General features: G+C 34.8%; 1 protein-coding gene across 2 annotated transcripts in view; it reads right to left on the bottom strand.

Annotated features, from left to right (window-relative positions):
* Nucleotides 1-5,336: 5,336 nt before the first annotated feature.
* FSTL5 (follistatin like 5) overlaps nucleotides 5,337-26,476 on the bottom strand; it is a 438,275-nt gene continuing 417,135 nt past the window's right edge. For both annotated transcript variants that reach the window (XM_050895669.1, XM_050895670.1), the window contains one exon: nucleotides 5,337-6,244. In XM_050895669.1, coding sequence (XP_050751626.1) covers nucleotides 5,542-6,244 — 703 coding nt within the window. In that variant the 3' untranslated portion in view covers nucleotides 5,337-5,541. The remainder of the gene's footprint in view (nucleotides 6,245-26,476) is intronic.

Genomic DNA, 26,476 nt, shown 5'->3' with positions numbered 1-26,476 from the left:
ACTGTAAGAGCTATGAAAACAACCATGGTGATCAAGTATTTGTCTAACTTAATCGAAAAAAATGGTGAGAAGTTGTGGCAATCGTTTACACATACAGTCTGGAAAATATTGTCAAAGACGCAGTGGAATTATTGAAGGCAAAGAATTATATCACAACAAATGGCATAGTCATGAATAAATTTATGCTGGAAACCTTCACTGTTTTAACACAAACCTTAGTAAAGTTTTGGAGGATTTTATAAATAAATGTGGAAAATAAGTTTGTGATAACAGTCCTATAAAGTCTGATATTTTGCAAAGATGTTTTAAAGGAAACAAAATTATTCTTTGTATATGATCTCTGTTTTAAGCATTTTTCTGCTTACTTGTGCAAGCAAGGAAGGTTTTGGTGTTGTTTTTTTGTTTTTTTTGTTGTTTTTTTCATTCATAATAATCTTTATCCTGGGTTTATTTCCTTCAGTGAAGCTCTGAAATTGGCCACAACCTGGCAGAAACAGGGTACGGTCAGGTCACATTGCTTGCTACTGGTTGATACATGCTGCTTGAGTACTTAGCTCTAATTTAGTCAGAAGTGCCTTACGGTTAGGTATTGTTGCTAGGTGGCTTTCTTGAGCTTATTGTTAGGAGTCCTCTATGTTAATGGAAAATGTTGGGTACCTCAGAATTAGAGCTTGGAGAGGCAGCGGATGAAAAAGATGGCCTAGAGGTAGCTAATGGAACTGACACAGGGTGTAGGACCCCGCCATGACTTCACTTTGCTACGGAGAACAGCTGGAAGGTGCCTCCCGCTGTTTTGCATCTGAGTTCAGAAAGCTGAAAATAGCCATCTACAGTCTTTGAAGATGTGGCCTTCCTTTTCTTTTACAAAGTAGATGCAGGAAGAGCAAGCGAAGGCTTCCTCCTTTTTGTACCCTATCCAGTGGTGAGAGCACTTGTCCAGGATACAGCATAGCCTGATTCAAATCCACATATTTACACAATAAAGTTAAATCAGACAAAATTAGAATCTGTTGACCTATAAAATATTTTACAAGGCTTATCCATCTGTATTGGTTTTCCCTAAGGTTGTTTGAGAGAATGATTGGCAGAATAAAGAGAGTAAGTGAAAATGCTGGTTAATGCAATTTTGAATTTTTATAATATTCACTAGGCACGTTCCTGTAGCAACTAATTGATTCATTTTTCCAGAAGCTCTTGAAATGCATTACAGGTGTTCATTTTAAAATACCATGAAAAGGGGAAAAAATGAGTACATATGACTGGTAATAATTTTTTTTTTTTTTTTTTTTAGAATTATTTGAGACCTACCAATTTATTTACAAAATATCCTGCAAAGTATCCTGTTACTGGTCTTTCACTAGGTAAAAACAAATGTCCCAATTAAGCTGATGATGCTCTTTCAGTTGAAATCAAACTGAGTATCTTATGGTAAGTAGGCAAAATGACATAATAACTATATTCTTTTCTTAATACAACATCCTTAATTTGCAAGTCTGTTATTCTGTTTTCCATATTTGGGAATATTTCATTCCTAACTGAAATGCAGACACTGCCTCAGTGTAACAAAACAGCTGTTCAATAACACAAAGAAATACCATATTCAAGCTCAGAAGATTCTGTTAATTGAAAGAAGTTGAAACTGCTGATGAAGAGTCACTATTTAAAATCTAAGTGATACTATGATAGTCTTAAATGTTCAGATGCCCTTTAACCTGTATTTGACAATACAGCCTTACTTAATGATGGTGTGAGCAGGAGGCTCAATAAAAACTCAAAATTACACTTTTAACCTCATTGATATCACTTACAAAAATATGTAGAGTTCTTTTAAACTTGTTTCATCATTTTTTCCATTGAAGTTTTTAAAGACATTCTTATACAAGATATATTTCTTACCTATTTGCAAAAACATTATTTTTGGATTTATGAACTCTTTGGCACCATATGTCTAGATGTTTGAAATAATTTGTTTATGGGAAATATAATTAAATGCACTGAAGGGGTTGTTCTGAGCTCACTTTACCTATTTTTGCAGTTGCTTAACTAGCAATCTCTCACAATTTGATATTATAAACCAAGCAGTCAGAAAGTATACAAATAAAGACAGATGATGATACTCTGGACCACATGCAAAAAGTGAAAAATTGCAAGATCAAATCTAGTACTAGTTCATAAAAGAGAAACATTTAAAAAAAAATTCTGTTTTTAATCCCTCGTACGTATTGATTGATGTACATATAGTAGTGCAGCAAATAACTAGCTGTTTGTCAGTATGGAAAAGTAGTTTAAAAGATACCTTCAGGCAGGGACTATTAAAAATGTCTACTGCCAAACTGAAGGGAAAAGTAACATTTTTTTTTTTACTTTGGCACCATTTTTTCTTTCCTTTGGTGACTCTTAAAAGAGCCTGACAGAGCCTTTTCTCCATGTCTTATAAATAATATACTTTTTTAATACCTTAGCAAAAGCAGCTCTATCATCACAATCCCTGGTGAAGAGCACTCCGTCTTGTCCTCACACGCGCTTCTCAAAGTCGTTAGCGTACAGGAACATAGTGGAAACTTTCAGCAGCTGTAACAGAACTTGGTCGTCATGTACATTTGGCTTCTTCCATTACATTTCCATTATCTTCCACTACTTTTCTTTAATGTATTTCTGTAAGAAAGTCCTAAATCTTGAAAGTTTGTAACAGCTTGTGAAATAAAATATGAATGTTTACCACAAATTAAAAGAAGGCATTCGTTGCCTCTGCTGCCAACAGCAATTAGGAAAGACAGGATTCAAAACCAACTGTTGTTACATCTGGGTTTGTATTAAGGGAAATTTGAAACACTGAAGACAGTGTTTGATTTTTCATTTATTCAATGGGATCAAACAACTCCTGGACACCAGAAACCTGTTTCAGTTCCTTAACAATGGAAAAGAAACAAACTGTGGTCTTTGAGCTATTACACTGGACTAGCTAAACAAAATACAGGGAATTGGCAATATTCCTTTACCATACTGCTTTAGCTAGAGTCAGAGATATTCTTAGGGTGGAAATAGAAAAATTGGTTTCAAATAAGAATTCTAAACTGATTGGGACAGTTTCTATACTATACAAATTACTGTGCTATTATTGACATAGTCAAATCTGTTAAGTTTATCAGTAGAGATTTTGGTCTCCTGTTTCATACAATGAGCAACATAGTTTATTCAAGATTTAAAGCTTCTCTGATTGCCAAGTGTTGCTAATACAAAAGAATAAGACACTGTCAAAACTGACAACTGACTTGGCTTTGATAGAGATTGTAAGAGATCATGCACAACACAGGACAGCTTTCTTTGTCAAGGGAATCTCACTATCGTCATGGGATTCAATTCTTATCTTTAATGTTAATGGTTAGGCAAGGAGAGGGCAAAGTAAGCATACAATCCACCTACACTGAGCAGACTGGATAGGGAGTTGTTTAGCTGTGCTACTGGAGTGCATGCTTCTTGGTTTGGACTTGTACGTTTGTACAGCTTCTAGACTAGAGGATTTTGGCTCCAGAGGCTAGGCATGAGAATAGACATGTGTCTATAATTACTCTGTGCCTAATTGATTAATAGGTGAGCTTTTCTTTGTAGCAGCCAAGGGAAACATTTCCAGTTACTTAAGATCTTCTAAAAAGCTTTTTTCCCCCACTATATATTATTTTATATATATATATAAAAATACGTTTTGTTATATATATATAAAATAATAGGCAGATAAACTTCCTTTTACCTTGCTTTCAAATAAAGTCTGTGGTACATGCCACTTCAGTGTGGCTACATTGGAGCATTCACCAAAGTCAGGACTGTTTAAAATTTATGGGGTTTATTCTCCTTTTGTCAAGCATTTTCTACATACAGAACATTCACGTGGTGTAAGTTACAGAAGAAAAATGCATGAGACAGACTACTGCAAGTAAGTGAGTAACAGACAATTTACATGATTCTTGTTTGTTCACAATGGAGAAAAGTTATTAAAAAGGAAAACAGATTCAGTAGCTAGAAATGTAAGCAGACTCTTATCTTAGTTAAATCTACCTACCAGGAGGTTTGCTCAAGCTAAAGAGAGATCTACTGTACCACACAGGGCAGGATGCTAAATGCACACAAGATTACAATGCTAGAAAATTCCAGATTTCTAAGCAATTTTACACAATCTAAATTGCAGTAAAATTTTGTTTAAAAAAAGATATTTTTTTCTGATTGCCTTCAGTAAATGGAGGTCAGTTTAAGAGCTTATAAGCATTCTTTAGCAAAAACATAATAAAAATAAAAATACTCCCAAACTTTTAAGTCATTGCTCTAAGTCTGGATAGTTGTTTACTGCTGGCTTTCTGATCCTACTGACTTGTTATTCTACTTCCAGGAATCTTTTTTTTCCCATTTACATGTTTAACCATTGTTAATATTAGAATTCTAAGTAAACAAACTATAAAAAATACAAAGTTTTTGTTGTTTGTTTGTTTTTTGCACTAATCCAATTGGATGCATGGAATAGAAAACCTGTTGAGCTAACCAAATGGTTTAACAAATATGGATCAATGGTACAATGCATAAGCAAAAATGTTATCTACTGGGTTTAGATTTCAGTTCTTTGCATTTTCAGTTTCTTGAAATGCATTTTGTTTGTTTTTGAATACAGTTTCCTCAACGATACAAGTGAAGCCAGGTTTTTAGAATGTGGTTTACTCTGAAAGGATAAGTGCAATATTTCTCTTTAGTAGAACCACAACTCCTTGCTGATGAAACCCTGTGATAGCTGAAAAACCTAACATCTATTTTTTTTTAAAAAAAGGTTAAGCTTCTGCAAGCAGCTCTCTCAACTAAGACTCACGATAAAAATAAACTCCTCAAATCGCAGTGATCAGAAAACACTGCAAATATAATTTCTCCTTTTTTTTCTCTCCATGTATGTTCCACAACTTGAGACTAGAAATTTGATACCAAAAGTTTCTTTCCAATGACAAGCAATCCTGTAGCCACAGTAGGAACAAATTATACAATTTCTATGCTTTACTTTTCATGTGAGAGTTTCGCTTCAAGGCACAAAAAGATTAAACAGTGGACTGGACAGAACAGGACATAACATTTCAGTTTAAAGAGTCAAAGGTTGTACAACAGGTCTTATTTTGTGTCTGAAGCAAATCAAACCAAAATTTGAATCATATTTAAGTTTTCTATTTACAAATGCAAAGTATCGTATTAAATTCCCTGAAGCTTCTGGGTTTTTTTGTCCTACTTCCTTTAAAATAACATATGATATTTATAATCAATTTCAATATTTAGTAATTTCAGTCAAAAACCACAATCTCAGCTGATAATTAATAAGGAGTACCATTATCAAATAGCCATTGTTTTCATAACTTTTATGTGGAAGTTGATTCAAACTGTGTTTGAGTCAAAGAAATAACAGGTATAGAAGGGTCTAACAATTTAAAATGAAAATTGTGTAAATTTGAAGAATGGTGTAATTTAAGTGCAATGTACTGTAAAACTATTAATTCGGTAAATATCTAACACAGATCCTTATGCTTCTCCAACCCAAATTACTGTGTTGCCTCTCTCAACTTCAGTGATTTCACAATTTAACTTATTGAGCCGTCCATCCAGGATAAAGAGAGATTCCTTGGAAGGGGTCATGAGATACTGACCAAAAAGGCCACTGTCTTTTATAAGACGGTTCTTACTGTTCCAAGGCCATTCACCTGCCTTGACAGGCTCCTTCAGACTCTTCACCATCTTAACCTTGCCAGAGGAGAGCTCCATGAAGAGAACATCAGTTTGTGTGCTGGAGCTACAGTAGACATTGTATTGATGAGCTTCAGTGAATGATGGCTGAAAAGCTACATCAGATATGTGCAAATTAGTGTGAATGTCAAATGCATCCTGTATTTCTCCTCTCATTGTTATGGACTGGATCCTCATGAGACCCTTTGCATCATCAATGCTGACAAGGTAGTGTCCATCTGGAGAGATATGTGGCGTGCCTGTTATGTCACCATTGTATCCAATCACAGAATCGGTAACGCTATCCACTATAAGCTGCGGTAGGACAGCCCCAGTGGTATCAGGCTTACAGCAGATAAAAATATATCCTCCAAGATGTGTATAAGCCAGTGACTGAGGAATGCAATTATAATCCTTTAAACTAATTGTCTTGATGTACGACATAGTTTCTAGATCAATTTTCTGGAGCACAGGCTCATCCTTATGAAGAATAAATCCAAACCTGGAAGGAAAAGCACAAAATCAAAGAAAGTCAGAACTACTGTGTGCATTATGCACAAATGGGGAAAGCCATTATAAGCAAAGTAGATGAGTTAATATGTGCAGCAATGTATTGCTGTATATCTCAGCTTCAGAGGTTTCAGATATTAAGCAGTTTATAATATTTAAATTTTAGTGTTCTTGTAAATGTAATTTAGAGTGCATCAAATAAAATGTCTAAAAACCTTTTATCTGATTAATGGGAAAAGTGTTTTTTTCCTACTGACATGGGGGAAAAGGTAAACATTACTCTGAGCATATCTATTTAGTTATAACTTTTACAAAAGCCAGGAAGGAGAAAAAAATTAAATATCAATAGATAGTACATCCCACATATTTTAATTCACTTCACATAGTTCTTCGACTTTCTTGGGAACATCGACTTAACCCAGCGCTCATTGTTATTCAGATAATTATCTGAATCTTCCTCATTTTAATTCAGTAGAAATTAATATCGTAAAAGGATTTAGGTTTATGCCTCCCAACTATCCAAGCCCTATATTTCTTACAATTTAAATGACCCTTTATGCTTTTCCATACATCAAGGAATTTTCACTGAATGTAAATAATATGCTTAAACTTTAAAATCCTACAGCTGAATATTTATAACATTTTAAATATAAACTATACGATTATTCTCTAATGTTAATGTATAAGTTCTGACTGTACAATCATTTGACTGTATATATGCAAAAAACACCGCTCTGAATATTATGGAGTCATGTGAAAGTATATTATTTTGCTTATAATCTAAGTAGCTTTCACACCTTCCAAAATCCTTGCATACTGCTTCAGTATCATAGGATCACAGAACTATAGAATGATTTTGATTGGAAGGGACCTCTGGATTTCCTTTAGTTCAACTCCCACCCAAAGAAGGGCCAGTGTGAATCAGACTGCCCACGATTATGAGTTGAGTTGATCATGAGATCATTTTTGTCCTTGATTATTCAGCCACTTACAAATATATGTAATATGAATTAAATTGTCTTGGTTAGAAAAAGGGTGAGAGAGCCTTTACAAAAGTTATGTCAAGATAACTTGACAATTACTGCTACTTTTCTATTCACAAGGTCTGTTGTTCTGTCATAGAGGAAGACTAGGATCAGCAGGCAGAATTTGATTTTTAGCTGTTTTGGCCGTCTAATACTATCGTTTTCTTAATCTTTTTGGGCAGGCATAAAGTCGTTAATTCCTGATTCCGTTATTATGTAGTAAGCAATTTTTGGTCATGAGAAACAAACTTGTACTGTATTATGTATAGAATCATCCTGTAATAGAAAAGGTTAAATAGCAAGCAACTTTCTGACATTTCAAATGTTTGTGGTATAACTCAGTGTTAAATAACCAACGTTACACACATGAGCAGTGGTTACAAAAGGACAACAGAATTAGCTTATTGATTGTCTTTTACATAACAGTTTCCAATGTAAAGCAACAATCAGTGACCTGTCCAAGAGCATTCACAACATTCTGGACAATGACTTATACATATCTGCTACTTAATCTTTTCTCCTGTGAAACAATAACCAAAAAACCCAGTGCATTTTAAAAGGACTTTTTTCTGGATGAGAATTGACTGAGGGCTAGACATTATCATCACTGTTGGTTTCGTTAATATCAAATGCAAAACAAAACTGAAATATCTGGATTGCTAAATCAAGCACTAAAAAATCAGAAAATGTAAAAGCAACAAAAACAAATACAGAAAGTTACATTAGAGTTAATGTTATACACAATATAAACTCAGCCAAACTTCTTGACCTGTCAAGTTTATTGTGTATAATCAATCTTCAGCCCTATTTCAAATACAGTTAGGTTCATGTAATTACACGCAGACCGCCCTCTCTTCATCCCTGCCCTACTCCGGTGTTACTGCTTTGGAATCCATTGGCCACATCTGAGGAGGAGAGGTTGTAATGTGGGGGTTGGCTTCATGTGATGTAGATTGATGGCTGAGTGGAGGATAACCATGCTCCTGCAGAGGGAAGTGTGGGGTGAACTCAGCAGGAATTCATCCTATGGCTTAGATTTAACATGTACAGGTGGCAGGCTAGAAAACATAGACAAGGAACGTGGAGAAAAGTGGACATACTGCTGTGCAAGAAGATGGTTGGTACATGCAAGAGAGATTAGGGTATTTTTAGAGGGAGAAACTGGATACATGGGAGAATCTGTGATTACTGCGGAACAGTGTAACACAGGACAAAAATTACTCTGGTTAATCCAAGCATGGAGAAATTTGTTTAAAAGTGAGTTAATCTATATAATTCTGGGAAGATGAATTCAATAACACAAATTGGTGAATATTAGGAATACACTAAAATTACTTGACTTCTGAGGTGAATAAGTAAAAATTATTATTTTCAAAGAAAAATGGATTTTTCACTTAGGTCTGCTCCTACTCAATATGATTTTTTAAATGTCTGTTCTTAGAAGAAATGTACTTAAATTACATTTAAGTTTATGAATATCTGTGTTAAAAGATAAACCTACTATCAATTAGTGATGTCATTTGCATAAATTAAAAATTTAATATGATGCTTATGAACTCTTCTCAATTCTCACTCTTTTAATGAGTGCAAGGTATGTGAAGGCAAGGGAAAATATCTCATTTTAGGTCAATGTGATGGCAGGTACTGAATACATTAAATACTTCATTTTCAGCTGTTACAATATTATTTAATCTATTTTAATGTAAGTACACATTGCAGACATTTTTTCCTTTAATTACTTTTGATCTCAATTTCAATAGCAAACACAAAGAAAACTTTTTTTGTTTGAGTTTGGTAAGCTGACTTTGGTTTGAAAACATTATTTTTCTCCTCCAGTGTACCAATACAAAGTAACGGGGAAAAATAGGAAATCTTGTTTAAAAGAGAAAGAAAAGGCTCTCACAAAGCTGTTTTTAACTTATATAGGTATTTAAACCACAGACTTTCATCCAAGTGACATTTTCACATATACATAAACATACACAAAAGCAATTATGTGATTTTGAAAATTCCATCAGACACCATCTATATGATTAAATATATAAATACTTTTGTATTTGGCCTATTGTTTTCAGATACTGTATTAAACGTAGTTAAAAATTGTTTTCTGTAATAAATCAGTCATTTAACATTCAAACATATTTGATACATTTTATTGTATATGTGTGTCCATCACATTTCATGGTACTTTTATTTAACTCAGGAAAAAGACTTAAAATTTTACTGTATATTTTGAGTTGTGCTCTAGTTTCTATCCCACTTGAGAGAAAACACACGTAATTAAAAAAAAAAAAAAAATTAATTTTTAACCATTTTCTACCACAAACCAAATTTAAGAATCTAAATAAATATATTTTAAACTGGACAAACCCTTGAACAACTGTTTTCATATATCACATATCAACCTGACAAGCAAAAAGAAGAAATCTTTGTGTTGCTTGCAATTCTATTTATTTTAAAGATTATTCCAGCTGATGAAAATGACCCTTTCTTTCTGAAGTAAAATAAAAATGCAAAACAAGATTAGCATCAATTATCTAAATCAGCAATTCTTACTTGCTGATTTAAATCACGATTAAAATGGATTTAAATCAGTTTGATTCAAAGAAATCTGCCTTACTTATGAGTACTTGATTAAGCAGTGTTAATGATCAATTTATGTGATATTTTTGCATTCAAATGTCATTGATTTCAAGAGGAATATAGAAGTTATTAATCTTTGCTTCTCAAATATTATTCCCAGCATAGTATGTTTTTGAACAGGTACACTCCGCTTATGTTACCTTTGGTTGCATAAACCCCTTGATTACCAAAACCATGAATATATTCTCTAAAGTTTAATTTAAGATAAGGTCTTACACACCTTCCCCAAGTGTTACACCAGTTGAAGGTGTGGAAAGACTCACACTTGACAACTAGCTTTCCCCACTGAGGAGGATGTTGCCATTGGTTTGTCCTCCAGCTTCTCATTATCTGGTGGTACCTTCTGCCAGATAAATCCTCTGAATTCTGCCAGCTAAGAGGTTTGCATAAGCATTCCCCAATGTATGCCATTAAAATGAATTTAGTTATTGTGGAATCATTTAAATGCTTTAAATAGTGTCTGTTGATTAACCTGGTTGGTATGAACGAAATAGTTTAGGAGCCAGAGCAGAATGTGGGTATAAACTTTCCCGCTAGCACAGATAGATTTAAAAAAAGGATGTTTGTCTACAGCACAGGACTCCAGATCTTCAGAGTTAATCACATCCTTACTCTAGAGCGAATCAACAAACACATTTTAAAACATAAACCAGCCGATAACATATGTCTCAAGTATTTCAGCCAGAAATTTCCAAAGCATTCTAGTTTCTTATGCAGCTTTATCTATCTCTTTGTAACATTTAGTTCCCAGTCCAAAAGCCACAAGTAAAAAGCTTACAGTATCTTGGATAGATTGTTCTTGCAATTTAAATAGTGGCTTCAGCTTTGGTAATTGAGTTTACCTGAAAACTAAAGAAACTGGCTTCAAGATTGTGACAACCTTATCCTGGTGCTGTATTGGTTGCACTTAGGAGATATACTGTCCCTGGCTCTGAAGCTATTAAGATACTTGATTTTATAATCTCCTGCTGCAGCAGCTAATCATATATATTCTGATAATCAGCTATACCTGAATACCCATTTACAATGCATCTTACTTTTAAAGTGTGCAAGGGGCAGTTTAATACAATTTTTTTTCTGTGATTGTTCATTTTAATGTTCTTAAATCTTCTTAACTTTGTAGACTTAAAATTATTTACAACTATCCATGCTATTCATTGTGTTCTGCTTATTTCTGAATTTGAAAACACAGCTTTGTGAGATATGCCCTCCCTTCCTTCCTTTAAGTAGCAATTTCTCTAGCCATGGAAAAATATAATTCTACTTTCTTGTAATGTTAACATGCTAAAGACCTTTTGCTTTATAATGTTTTCTAGTTCAAACTTTAAAAACCACTACTTTGGACACAGATGTAAAGTTAGCCTAGAAAATAATGTTTCTGCAGCTGAGTACACTAAAAGATCAGCTATGTGAGCAGAATAGTACATTGAACTTAAGTAGCAGTTTTTACTTACTGATTTCAAAGCACTTCACATATATTACAGCAAGTGAAGAAAGAAGCTGAATGACTTGCTTAAGGCTATATAATGATCCGTTGGCAAAGTCTGGGTGAAAATACAGGTTATCTAAGTCCCAACATGGTTTCTAACTGATCATGCTACAGGCTAGCATTGCATCTGAGGTCCTAAAAAGACAGATGAGAGCAAGTACAGACAACTAAAATAGATAATTTTGAATAAGAATATAGGAAATCACTTTGTCAAAATAATATTTGTGAATATTAAAATTAGACAGAACTTTGGACCTGGGTGGGAGAGAAGATCCAAAGTGGGAAGCTGGTAAACCTTCACGAAGGACCTACCGTTCCCCAGAACCAGAAGTATGGCTGCCAAAAGTAATTTATTAGAATAGGATTTTATCAATACTATTGTTCAAATAATTCTTTCTCAGCCTGTCATATTGCCTGTAGCTTTTCAGTGCCCCAATTAAAATTCAGTAAAGCTGTTCAGAGACAGAAATACCTAAACATCCCAATAATACAGATGAAAAAGAAGTGGGGAAAAAAATAGTTTCAAAGCTGCCAGTCTTCTTGGATGTAAAAGGATTTGGCAATCTGTGTGTTTGATATATTTGTTTGTCTGCCTGTCTCAGTGAGAGCTGTGCGGCTGGGGTTTTGAGAAGCTCAACAAATCAAGTGAGAGGTCTGTTCATGTGCCTGTGAGGTTTGTGTGACTGATTTTTAGTCTATGAGAATTGCTAGGCAGAGGCGTAAGGATGGAAAAAGTAATGGAAGTTCTGGAGGGAAGATACAGAAGGGAAAAGGGGAAGTGAAGAAAACTGATAAGGAAAGCTAAGGATTCCATGTCTGGTAGAGTAAAAAAAAAAAAAACAAAACCAACCAGAAACCAAAAAAAAACCCCAAAGAATGAGAAATTATACTTTTGTTACCTAAAGATGAGGAAATATTTTCCAAGCCACTAGCAACTGAGGAAGATGATAAACAGAGTTTTTATAGGAACATGTATCTGTCAGGTTAGATAATTTGTTCCTGATAATTTTGAAAGAGTTGACTAGCTCTTAACATTGTAATACATCTCAGAATAACAGGAAAATTTGGAAAGTCTAGAAGAAGATTGTTGACATAGTCATAAGATAAAGCCAGGTATCCCAGCTAAGCTGAATAACTTGATGCATATCCCAGGGAAATAATAAAATAGATGATACGAGAACCAACCACAGAAAAATGCAAACACAATGCAGTCAACATGGGTTTATGGAAAAATGAACTTTGTCAGACAAACCTAATTTAATTTTTTTATTAGAAGACTTCGCTGAAGGTAACTGAATATCAGGAGGGCATACCTTTCTTGGAATAAAAACTGATACCTGAACAAAAAATAACTTCTCTCCAATAAAAAGTAGTTGTCAATGCAGAATCATTTTGCCGGGAAGTTTTGCTTCTGCTTGGTACCAACTCTGATACTTCACAAAATTTTCACAGGCGATTTAGATGTAAATATGTGTCCATGACACTAAGGTTGTAAATAATGACAGGAAAGTCATTATATTAGTCAGTTGCTCATTTAAGCAAAATGTGTTCAAACGTAGCCAAGTGTAAAATCGAGCAACTTTACATGTGAATGAGGAATGCAGGACATGCATATAGAACAATATCCTGAAAAGCAGTGACTATGAAAGGATTTAAGGATCATAGCAGACATGCAGGTCAATATGAGATCTGAGTCTAATGAGTCAAAAAAAAAGATCCAAAAGCCCTTGTACAGTCCTTGGAGGAATATACAGAGAGAGGTGAGTAAGAATAATGCAACAGTCTCATATCTGTATTCTACATTGGGGAGACCAAATTAAGAATGCTTTAAGTTGTTTTATTTCTGCCCTTCTAAAAATGAATATTAAAAAATTAGGGGCAAGGAAAAATCTGAAAATTATTTGAGGGATGGAGACAATGATTTTAAGCAAGAGTCTAAGAGAGTCCAATATATTTAGCTTATGAAAAATATAATTGAGATATGACTTATTTACAGCATATAAATACCTGAATGGAGAGGACATACTGTTTAGTAATGTTGTCTTTAATTTCACAGAGGAATTATAATAATGATTGCAGACTGAAACCAGACAAATTTAAATTAGAAATAGGTAATTTTTTCTAACAAAGGGGATAATAAACCACTGCAACAAACTACCGCAGAGGTGATGAATTTTCTTAGGTGGGAATCTCCACGCAAAGTCTATGCTCTTTTTTGGAAGATTTGGCCAAACCCAAGTAGCTGTAGATTTAGAAATATCAGATTCATTATCTGAATCTCTGGATGACTATTTGAAATGTTTAAAATCTATAGTGTACACAGAAAGTCAGACAAGATGTTCTCGTGGTCTCTTCTAGCCCGTGAATATATAAAACACCCATTTTTTGGCTTTGTTCATACAATCAAAATTGCATAAGTACAGTAGATTTTAATCTTATACTACTCAGTCATTTGATGCTGAGATTTTAAGAAGCAGCCAAGTGTTTCAAATCTCATGAAATTAATTGTGATTTGACACAATACCTTAGACCATACACACACACAAGAAAAAAAGTAGTATTCAAAGGAATCTCTCTTTCTGCAGGCCTGAGGTTCAGATGCCACTTTTACATCCACTGTATAGAAAAAAGCTGTTTTTTTAAAAATTAATCTGACGCTGTTTCTGGTCTTAATTAATTATGAATTTTACACATGAGTTACTAATAACTGTTACAATTACTGATCTTTCATACACACACATATATCTTCAAAATAAACGTCCCCCTTGATAACACATTGGTCTCCACATTCAGGAAGTCTGTGAATTGCTTGTATAAGGTTACAGCTATACAACTGTAACAGTTATAATTTCACTTGGGAAGAAAGACGTTCTAAGGCTGGGATGGTCATTCCTTTGATGTTTATTGATCTAAATGTAGAAGATCATGGTGGATAGGTTGGAGGAACAGTGATAGATCATGGAGAACTGCTTCAGAACAGTTACCTGCTTGCACACAGAAATGATCAGTTGCAAATAAATTTTAGCCCACTGTCCAATAACCTAATTGGTGCCTTCTAACCACCAGGTGAATCTGTCTGTACTTCCCTTCTGTCCAGTATTAAGAACCTTCTCAGCATGCCAGCGTCAGATTATTAACTCTGCTTTCATTGCCAGGTTGGCCTTTGTCTTTCTGATGAGGAGGCAAGAGCAACTGTAAAAAAACAATACTTACCAAATTTGTCAGAAAACAGTATTGCAAGTCACTAAGGCTAAAGGCAGCTTTGGATTGCACAGGTTAGTGGATTGGGGGACCCAAAAAAGCCATATGTGATCAAAGAGGGTAATTTGCCAGAGCTGTAACAAAATGTTGTCCCTCCAGTGGTGTCTATAGGCCTAGTGTAACAGGAACATTTCACAAAATCTATATTAGGAAGAGAGTTTTGTTGGAGGTCTCAGTAAACCAAATCAGCAAGTGCATGGGCTGAGATTTCACTATCCTAATTTTTTTTTTCCATTCAAAATAAAGCAAAGCTATTAAATCTGAGTAAAGAAGTCTGCACTACTACTATATGTTCTGTGGATAGCTGAACTCAACCCCAAAGTTACCATAATCTTATAACTTTTCAAAAGCACTTAGTTTTCTAAAAGGATTTAAAAAATACAGCCATTCATAATCATGCGATGAAATTGTATCTGTCACCTAGGTACTGTTAGCCTGGTTTTTATGATTAGGCTGTTGGAAAACAACAAGTGATACTTGAGAGTACCTTCACTTTTCCCAAATGATTTATAGATAGATGGTGGTGTATTTAATGCAAAGTTTCCTCTCATATAGATTGATATGCAGAAGCCTCCCACTGTTCATTAATTCCTGGTTAATATTTATGAGAATCTCAACCCTCATGTCTCTTCTATGCAGTGAAATCATGCACAATATCAGACAGCATATAAAGCCATTTGTCAGAGTGCATATTGGGATCCTGTGCAACTCAAGCCTGCACGACATGACAGCAAATCTTTACATTTCCAATAATTTATTTTACAGTTAATGCAAGTGGGAATCTGTAGCCTGTGGGCATATCACTCCAATTGGAGTAAATGCTAGAACTGTGAAATCTGAGATTCTTTCTTCATTCACTCCATATGAATGAATAATAAAGATTTTAATCCTAAATTTTCAAGATTTTAAACCATACATTGTGACAAATAGTTAAAGGAAATAGGAATAATAATACTTAGCAACTCTATAGCACTTTCTGTATGAGTAGCATACTGGGTTTGGCTGGGATGGAGTTAATTTTTTTCATACCGGCCTGTATGGTGCTGTGTTTTAGATTTGTGAACAAAAGCATTGATAACCCACCAGTGTTTTAGTTATTGCTAAGCAGTGTTTGCACAGCGTCAAGGCCTTCTCTGTTTCGCACTCTGCCCTCCCCGCAAGTAGGCTGGGGGTAGGCAAAAGGTTGGGAGGTGACATAGCGGGGACAGCTGACCCCAACTGACCAAAGGGATATTCCAGGATATATAACATCATGTTCAACAATAAAACTCCTTCCAAAGTAGCCGTTGCTCCCGCTAGGTGGGGGCTCAGCTGCAAGCTGGGGTCAGCCCACCACAGGGAGTCATTAGCTTTCCATAAAAGCTAATGAGCTTTACAGTACCCAAACAAAGGGAAACTGAGGTAGATAAAAATGACTTGTCCAAACTAACTTAAAAGAGACAGGAAGAATATCCTAAAAAGTGTTAATTGCAAAATGCATTTTAAAAAAAAAATGAAGTAAAGCTTATATGGATGAGTGCCTTATTTTCCTCATTTTAATGAAAAAAACCACCTACATATTTAAGAGTAGAATAATTATAATGACTAAGTTAACAACATGTTATAAGTTATTACTTCTTCTATTATTTCACAATATACATTCAAGACCTGATTTTTAAAAGTATTTTTAAAGCATTTTAAATGTATTTAAAATATGGGATTTGGGTCCTAGTTTTATGCAACTGTAAGCCTGTATATAACACAAAACCAGTGAACACTAAACCCATGAACTGTATAATTTTTTTTCCCAAAATAGTTATCATAATTATCACTATCCTATTTCCCTAACTACTGCAAAACTGTTAACCTGAAAACTCTTACTGCCAAGCTGACAAACAAAGGAATCTATATAGCAAGTCCCATTAATGCTCTGCCAAAACTACTCCTCTCTCTTTCATCAGAGTATCAAATGCCTCAGAGTACGAGAAATCTTTCAACAAGTGGGTTTGGAATAACTTGCTCACAGGAACTTTCCCATCATTTAGAAGTAGCTTATGCCATGAAGCACAAATGTTAAACTCCTATTTTAAAAGGTATTAATTTTGGAAATCTTACTGGGTATTATCGTTATACATCCACATAACCAGTTTTTACAGGTCTTACTCTCCTCTCTCTTATCACATCCAATTTTCACATTATTTTTCACAAAATTTCCATCACCTTAAGTTCCATTGTTTGTGACAGGTGTAAAGGGTAAAAACAAATTTTCTTTTAATATATATCCTCACATGGTATACAACATATAAGACTTCCACTTATGAAACAAGGTGCAAGTGCAGAGTATATTACCACAACAGGATTTATATAGCTAGCTCCCTTTCACAAGTCCAAAACACTTATTCAATCACCGTCCTTAAGGTGGTGAGCTACTTTGAAACCAGATCAAATCCCCCTGTTACCTTAGAAAAATAGTTCATTATGTTTTTTAAAAAGTAACATTGGTTTTATATAAAATTCCTGTCAAGTTCTTTCCTTATCAAGCCTGTTCAGCCTAAGTAGCTTTGGCTATTGCATAGCACAATGGGAATATTTTGCTTTTGAGGAATGGACAAGAACTCCTTTTTCCTCTTAAATATCTCACTGTTCTTATATATCTGTTACTTCAAGGTATCCTGGTCACAAGATGTCACACTTATGTGCATAGCTCCCCATCTTCATCCCAGTAGTACCTAAGTAAAATTTTTCCTATTTTCTAGTATTGGGGAAAGGCTTAATGAGAAATTTATTCCCAGTGCCAGAAAGTCGGTAATTATTGCCTGAACTTCAGCAGTGCCACATTCTAATATCTCTTCCTTATCTGGGAAGTGTTGACTTTGTTTTCAAACCAAAATGCATAGCCATTACGCAAGGAGTTTGTATATTGTCCAGCCTTCTCTGAAGGCAGTTGATGTAGCCATAGGGCAAACACCCATCTTGTGAGTTGTTGCATTTCATATTTAATGAAACTGATTAAAACTGACAAGGATTATGCTACCATTTTGTTATGACTGTGTATAGGTGTGTAGCAAAACATCCTTAAGCATCTAAGAATTCCCCTGTCTTCAGACCCTTCTGTCATCTAAATCCTACAGGACAGAGGGAGGGATAAAACCACACAGATGCAGTGCTGAGACTGCATGAAATAGGACTCTCACATACTGCAGTTTACTTGCTTCCAGTCTGCAGAGTTTTAATGGAGGTGTGTATTATTTGGTATAAAAAGTGCATGTGTTACGTAACGTAAATATGCATACATGTGTAAGTGTATATATAGCAGGTATAATATCTCAGCCTGCAGTTGAAATATAGGGAGAAAAACATGCACGAGGGCATCTCTCCTTTGACTGTTTTTTCTTCTAATACCAGAAGTGGATGAGTAAAAATCATTTTTGCCTCACATATTCTGGGCTTCATTCCTAATGCTCCAAATGTTTTCACTGCTCCTCTCTGCACAATCATATATCTTCCAAATTTGCCTGTGAGGAGCCCACCCATGCTTTTTCAGGTCAAATGGTAGGATCCTTTAAAGTGATGACCTTTCCTTGTCCTCTCAAGGGTTAAGCAAGCTCTGTCCTCTTAGGATTAAAGATAAACATTTTCTTGACACATTTGATGAATTGGATAGTTGAATGCTCGTATTTCAGTATCATATATCATTTAGAATAGCAGTGCCAGATCTCAAGCCACACAGAGCCGGATTTTGGGTGGTTCTGATAAGGATTTCAAGTAATACACCTTAAAATTAAAAAAGCGGTACTTTAGATTAAGCACACATGCAAAATGAGTACACTGCCACAATGGCCAGTGTAATTTTAAGCACTGTATTTTTTATAATCTGGTCTTTTCATCAGTTTATTAAAAATTGATACAGGAAATAAAAAATGACAAAAACAATACATGGCTTAACCCTGTATCTTCCAGAGTATATAAAAATATCAATCTGTTTGTATTTACATCCTTACTGCTTTGAAATAAGCAAGAAAAAACATATTTCTGCAGTCCTAATCAAGCACAGCTGCTTCCCTCCTCTACGATCATATCAGTAGGCACTAAGGAGGTTGAAGAATTGCCATTATGACTGTTCAGCCTCACCACAACACCTCACTACAAAAATCACTCTCTACAGGTACTATTCCTTTCCTGCAGACACCTACATTTCTATGCATAACTATGCATGTCTGCATACGAGTTAAACATCTAAGTTGCTATTTTTGCCAGCAGAGATCTAGTCCATACAGTCAACAGAGTCTAGAGAATTTGTTAAGATGACCAGCGCCAGAGCCCTGTAGGGGGTGAGCAAAATTGCCTTCTAGACTCCACTATCTGTATAGACTAAATCTCCATTAACTATAGCAGAAGATAGCTGACACCCATGGAGACACTGTATTTCACACCTAAATCTAGGTGCCTACAATCTGAACCTGTCCTGGTTTCGGCTGGAACAGAGTTAACTCTCTTCTTAGTAGCTGGTACAGTGCTGGGTTTTGGAGTTAGTGTGAGAATGATGTTGAAAACATGCTGATGTTTTAGTTGTTGCTAAGTAGCGCTTATCTTAAGCCAAGGACTTTTCAGTTTCCCATGCTCTGCCAGCAAGCAGGTGTGCAAGAAGCTGGGAGGGAGCACAGCCGGGGCAGCTGACCTGAACTAGCCAAAGGGGTATTCCATACCATGGAACGTCATGCTCAGTATATAAACAGGGGGGAGTTGGCCAGGGGGGGCGGATCGTGGCTCTGGCATTGGTCAGCGGGTGGTGAGCAATTGCATTGTGCATCACTTGTCTTTTCTTATTTCTTTTTTTTGTTGTTGTATTCTTTTTCATTACAATTATTATTATTCTTAGTTAGTAGTGTATTTTTATTTTTACTTTATTTATTAAACTGTTCTTATCTCAACCCACAAGTTTTACTTTTTTCCTTTCCTCCTCCCCACCCCACTGGGAGGGGGGAGGGGGAAGCAGCTGCGTGGTGCTTAGTTGCTGGCTGGGGTTAAACCATGACAGAACCTCACGCTCACCATAAGCATCCTATCAGAATGAAAGCATAATATCCAAAATACAGCCTTATAAAAATTTGCACAGATTTGGAAAATTGAAGTTTAAATGACTAACACTGTATCAGGATGTAAGAGCTACAACTATGCTTGAAATGTGATTGTCTGTTTCTCCAAGCCGTTATAATAAGTTCAGGTATCACATAGCTGCAGAGGCTGTTAAAGCTGCCCTTTGTGGTCAGAAATTAAAATGACTGCTTACAGGAGCAGCTAGCACTGCTACAAGTGCCTGGATAGACAGAAGAATGCTGTATAAGTCTCCATGCAAAACAGAGCTAAAAGCAGAGAGGATGTCCCTCCCAGAATTTTCAGGGATCTCTGAAGATGGTTTTCACAGCTCTCAAAGGGTAGCTTTTGCAGAAAACCATGAATTCACTTTGCTTTCCACAAGAAGTGTATTCTTCCAACCATAACTATCAGCTTCAATATTTTCTCAAGGCTAGAGAATCATCAAAAAGACAAATAAGAGCTCTTCAGAGTCTGCCTTTCATTTTTATCTTCTTAGGGTTTTGCAGAGCTCTAAGAATTGCATGCAAATCTTACAAATGAATTTTCCAAACGTAACTTTGTTTATCACCATATCTTAGTGAACTACATTTTTATGTCACTATTAAAGTATTTGACATAGTCTGTTAGAACTAACACCGTAGTCTACTGCAAAATATCAAGATGGAATCATATCATACGACTTTTAATATCTCTCATTCAGACATTGTATTTGCAAATTATAACAAATATTTTTCAAGAAATACTAAATATAATGGAATGGGGCTAGTAATCACGCTATGTCTACCAATTTAAAAAGTTTAGGAATTTTCCTGTTTTTAAAAGATTAATTTTAAAAGTATTTATGTTTGTGCAGACAGAAACTATGAAAGCTGTGCAAGGGAATGGTACACCACCTGTGTTACACAATTTTTCATTCTAGAGCGTGGGTCCTGCATGGATAACCCAGGAAGAAATTCAAGCCTACTGAGGCACTATTACTCGAATTACCTGTATCACAGTTAGGCCCAACTTGTCTTACCTTTATTTATTGCCTTTATAATACTGTGAGATTTATACAAGATTATTGTGCAAAACATACTAAAGCAAAGGTCACAAGAGAAAAAAATTCATGAAGAAGAACTGAAGCTCAAGGCAGGACTTAGGGCAGCCCTGTATGAAAAAAGTTTATATTCATTTGCTGGATTTGAAAACCTTCAGTTCATCCTGTAATAATACTGCATCTCCAGTAGTTATTCAGATTGAAAGATAATACTGAGATCTGCAGCTATAAAAATTAGTGAAGATACAATCTTATTTTGATGGGAAGTTCTAGTCAAGTAAAGTATGAATTAATAATGGACCAGATATTCCATACAAAGTTCCAAAGACATGTGAATTCTGACACTGCATCTTCAAAATTGTTTTTGCAAGGTATCATTTTTTTCCACCCTTCAGATAGAGCAAGTTAGTTTGCATCTCCTATGCACAAAGAATAGCCAAGCAAGATGCTAGTGTGGAGCTGCCAACAAGCGGTAAATTAACAACCTGACTTCCTGTATGTTATTTACTTCCTTTAGACAAGCCATATATATTGCTTACTACTGCAACTGCATTCATTATAAAAGAGGAAATATCTAAGCACTGGTTACAAAGATGAAAAAAGAAAAGCTTAAGAAAATTTTTCCTAGAAATGAGGATAAATTTCATTATACTTTTTCTAAAATGACTATATTAACGTAAAGCTGTATTTATTGAGTTCAGAAAGATCAACAGAATAGAAGATGATGATGATGATGATGATGATGATGATGTAAAAACAGGTATCTTCTTTCCTTTTTGTTTCTGGCCCTCAGATTACCCTCATGAAGTCAATAGACATTTTTTAAAGAGATATCTGAGATCAAATACTTAAGGAAAATTATGTTCTCAGAAAGCAAGTAAAAGAAGAGAATTAGATAAGCTACAATGAAAATTGTCTGTACAAGAAGCGAACAGCAGTATTGTCATTTGTGTTTCAAGCCACTCAGCATTCTATGCATTAGGGACCATTTTTTCAAAATTTATGTAAAAAAATAAACTCAGGAAGATAAAGCTCTATTACTACAAAGTTTGATAAAATCTGCTGACCAAAAGTTTTCTGGGACTCAAAGTAAATGCATTAACTGCCCAAGAACAGTCTGTTAGAGGATCAGGGTAGACCCTGATCCTGTTAAAAGCTTCTAATCTGGCAACATGGGAAAGTATTACCATTTAAACAAAATTCCAAAATAGAAGTGTGTTATATACCAAACATTTTTTCTGATGAAATTAAGTTATCCACAGTAGCTCTGGAGAAGGAAATATTAACAATTAAGGAAAGGAAAAAGGAAAATTGGTCTAAGAACTGTTTTCTTAGCTGTATAGCTCAATTGCCTTCACTGGTCCTTTGAGATTTTGTCACCAGCACAACAAAAAAAATATGCACTTTTCCCTCTAACTAAGGATTTTCTAAGAGCTTAACATACAACACTGCAACCATTATTTCCTTTGTTAAAATTACTCTTCACTTTATATCCATACACAGGTGATTCTAAGGAAGATTGTTCACACTGATTTACTTTACTTCAGAGGCCTTGCATTCATACCGTTTAAACCATCACAGAATTAATTTTCCTTACTTAAGTAATTTAAAAATACATAATTTCTTTTTTATTGTCATTTTCTATTACAATTACTGTAGTATATTGCACAAATAAAATATTTACCTCTAGATAAAATACACACTTTTCATTTTGGAAGTGTTTCTGATTTCAAAAACTGTCAGCATTGCAAGGGCATACCAGTCTTTCTCTCAGGACTCACAAAATTATTGTTGCCTAGAATAGTTCTTTTCTGGCAGGTTGCTGAGAAAAGACCTTTCTTTAATTTCTGCAGTTCAGAAATGGTTGTTTGATGATAACAAAAGGCTAAGCGGATTTTGCCCAATAGCTATTGCTCACCAGCACAAATGGTGCCTTTCTTTTGGGTACTATAACAATCTTTGACCTTTGAACTTTGTTTTCCTAATTTTGTTCCTAATTTTGTCTGAGGGCTTTCTTGTGGAACACTTGCAATGTGTATATACAATACACTTTTTAATTATTGCAACTTGTTGTCCAGTTATTACAGTGTTCACAAGAAAATAATCCAAGAAATTTTAAGACAAAAGAAAGCACCTTAATTTCTAGATTTTTAGAATCCAGGAGCTTATGAAACTATTTGTCATATATCATAAAGGAACTTATTGTCAGCAAAACTATATTTGTACTGTTGGCAGCAAATGTGTTTTTCTTTCTTGTACCTGGTAGGGAAGGAGAGCTAGCAATTTAATAAAAAAAAAAAATCACTTCATTTTTAAAGCAATAGAAGTCAAAGAAAGGGCTAACTGCACATACAAAATGAACAAAAGACATTCCTAAAGATGGTCCTAAATGTCAGTACAAAGTAGGATAGGATTAAGAACATCTGGCACTCCAGAAAATGTGGTAACATCAAGGTGGGTAGATGTCATATAGAATGCACAGCCAAATTTATATATGCCAAAAGAAATAGTCAGCACTAGTAGAAAATGAATAACGAGGCAGAGATAAGGACTAGAAAGGTGATAAGTTACATATGTCAAAATAGTCTCAAAAGATCTTTTTCTTCATTTTAAAAATGAAGTTCACATACTCTTATAGCTGGGGATATGTGAATATTCAAAAGAACTAATACTGAACTTTACCACAATTCCTTTCTCTCCTTTTTTTACTACTGACCCAAATTACAAAAATATTAGACTGAACCAAAAAAAGATTTTTTTTTAATTTAAAAAATATGATAAAATATGATTTTTGGCACATAAAAGCACCAGAGATTACATTTGTATTGAAAATATAAGATTATCATGGGAAAAAAAATCAGGCATGTCATGGTAAGTTGCTGTGTTCTAATTTGTAGATAATACGGGAGGTGGGGGTTGGTGGTGGTGGCGGCGGCTCTGTTAAGATGGAAGTTTGGATATTTTATCCACAAGAAAATGTTGCATGCTGACATTTGGGAACCCATGGAAAGAATACAGACAAAACAGTCTATCTGTGTAGATTTGGAAGTTTCCTTAAAGTCTTTGATTCATATGATCATACAAGCATCTCAACTTTACTAAAAATTAGAAGATAGGTTTGTAACACAACATCAAATAGGAAAGCTTAAATGTAATGAATAAAAATCTATTCTAAATGCTTAAAAATAAAAATGTACAAATGAAAATTTCCAAACAAATTTTCACTATTCCAAAGTCATAGATCTAAAACACAGCACCATTCTGGCTGCAATCAAGAAAATTAACTCCATCTAAGCCAGATCCAGCACAATTTTTTTAAATAATTGTGCTCTGGTAGTTTATTAGCAAACATACAGAAAAATGGTTAATTACATAATTCTAAGATTGCCTCAAAGCTAATAAATGAATCTTTATAGTTTGGTTTATTTGGAAAACCAATGAGTAATTAAGGCAGCGCTAAGATAAGATACCTTCTAATCACTGGGTACAACAGATGATGTGCCATAATTGCAGGAATTAGTTTCTTCTTATAGTTGATTACATTTTTATACATTTCATTGTGTCATGTATTTTCACATACTGATACATGCTGAATTTTTAAAAGCAGATAGGTACTAGGAGACAAGTACAACTGTTATTTATTTATTTATAATAGTAGTTGGTTTGGCCACTTCAGATGGACAGATCATATTACCCCAAAGGTAAATATGCCTGTAATGACTTCTGCACAAGCAAAAGGGAAAAAACTTACAGTGTGAACAACATTTACAGTTTAGCAAAACTACCTTTGCTTCAGTAGAGCTGACTAGACTTATTTAAGTCAGGTTCTGGCCATTTACTGAGCTAATGGGAAAAGACAAGTAGAACATAAGGAATTTTCCTTTACTGATGCTATAGTTTTATAGCACTACAAAGGCTGGCTGCAGTCTCATGTTTTAGATAACATTTGAAGAGAATTTTCATTTCTAAACAGCCACACTGAAGTGGAAATGTTTTTTGATATAATCTTTTCTTCTGTTGAGTGGCATTTTTAGTTTGAGAGCTTTGTGAAGTTTTACTCAAGCTACCTAAGAGGAAAAGATTTGGAGCATCAATTGAATAAATTGGTCAAGCAGCATTTGTATTGCATTGTCAGCTGACAAGGGAAAAGGCATGCAGGATAATTGATTCCAGAAACAAGAGAGTTTTCAAGACTGATTTCTTATATATGTGCGTGTGTGCATATGTACTCATATATTACAAGGTTAGAAACAATCATAGATTTCAGTACATTACGAAAAATATTATTTTAGCTACATTTAAATGTGCAATTAATTATTAATTAAACTTCATAACACTGAGCTGAAAAAGAACTTCAAAATTCAAAATATTTTCTCCATGAATTCCAAAATGACCTGGATTAAAAGATGTCATATACACCTCAGAACATCTGGTCTTTGCCAGATTTCAATGACAGCAAAACTTAAGTGTATTTGTGGAGTGCTGGCAGTTACTTCATAATTTCTGTAGGTGCTTTTCCACAGACACAGTTGGGAATCCTTACTGCTTAGCACATTTTAAAGCCCGCAAACACAGATCCTTTTGAGTTAGAATATAGCAGCGGAGCTGAATGAGGATACAGATGAAGCAGAAGTATGGGCACATGACATACCTTGTATGTACGTAAAGGATTGGGAGTTTCCTAGTTTGAAGATACGTAGTGGCTACATTTATGGACTCCTAGCTTTTTTGGGAGGGACGTATGAACAGAGGAGGAAAGAAGTGGAGGATATAGGTTTGATAGTACCTGCACATTTTCTAAAGAGGCACTTATATCAACAGTAGTTGCTGTTGCCAATGGTGGTAGTTGAACAAAATAAGCTTCCGAGCATTTAAACTGTCTGAACTGAATCTCTCAATCTTTCATTCTTCATATTCCCTCTGGAACAAAAATGCTGTAAAATCCACTGTTTAAAGCAAAAAAGATGCAGAAAAAGACTTTTTACTGTCTCCCCTCCATCTTTCCCAGAAGTTCCTATGAGCTTCTTTTTCAAAAGCAACACATTTATGGACCAGAAGGGTCCTCCTTTTGGGGAGCAAACACACAGAGAGGGTAAAGAATGACTACAAGGTTTCCATTTAGCACTACTCTCACAAAGACACAGTTTACAGAGTGGGAGACTGCAGAGTGAACCCCTAATCCAGATGGACTTCCTTTGTGTGTTGCGCCACCGTGTAGGATTCATTGATAGATTCCACAATCATTATTAGAATTTGCAGCTACTTCCTAGATCTTCTCTGCTTGCCCTGGTACTACTGAGCTTCTTTCTCCAGTTCCTCAAGCTTTCAAGTTATTTCCCCTGTAGCACTATGTATGTTTATAGCTTGATAACTAAGAACTGTTTCAAACTTTCCACTCCCCTAATGTGCCTTATTAACTGAATTTGTAAAATATTAAATTTCCCCTTATCTTTGAGCTAAATCATATTGTCTATGTGAAAAATTCAACCCTCAGATTAATTCTACCTCTTTTGTTGATGCTTTGTCTACAGTTGACTCAGCATTTAACACTTCCATTGTTTGACTTGTAAACCACTGAACAGGAAGTTCTTTCTGATTATGGAGGATTTTTGAAGCAAAATAATATTTTCTGTTTGCTTATTTGCATGGAATTACTGAAAATACTCTCACAATCGTTCAGCTACTTCACAC

The sequence above is a fragment of the Gymnogyps californianus genome, chromosome 4 (genome assembly GCF_018139145.2).
Source record: "Gymnogyps californianus isolate 813 chromosome 4, ASM1813914v2, whole genome shotgun sequence".
In the NCBI taxonomy this organism is placed as follows: Eukaryota; Metazoa; Chordata; class Aves; order Accipitriformes; family Cathartidae; genus Gymnogyps; species Gymnogyps californianus.
This window is presented reverse-complemented; position numbering and strand designations above follow the sequence as displayed.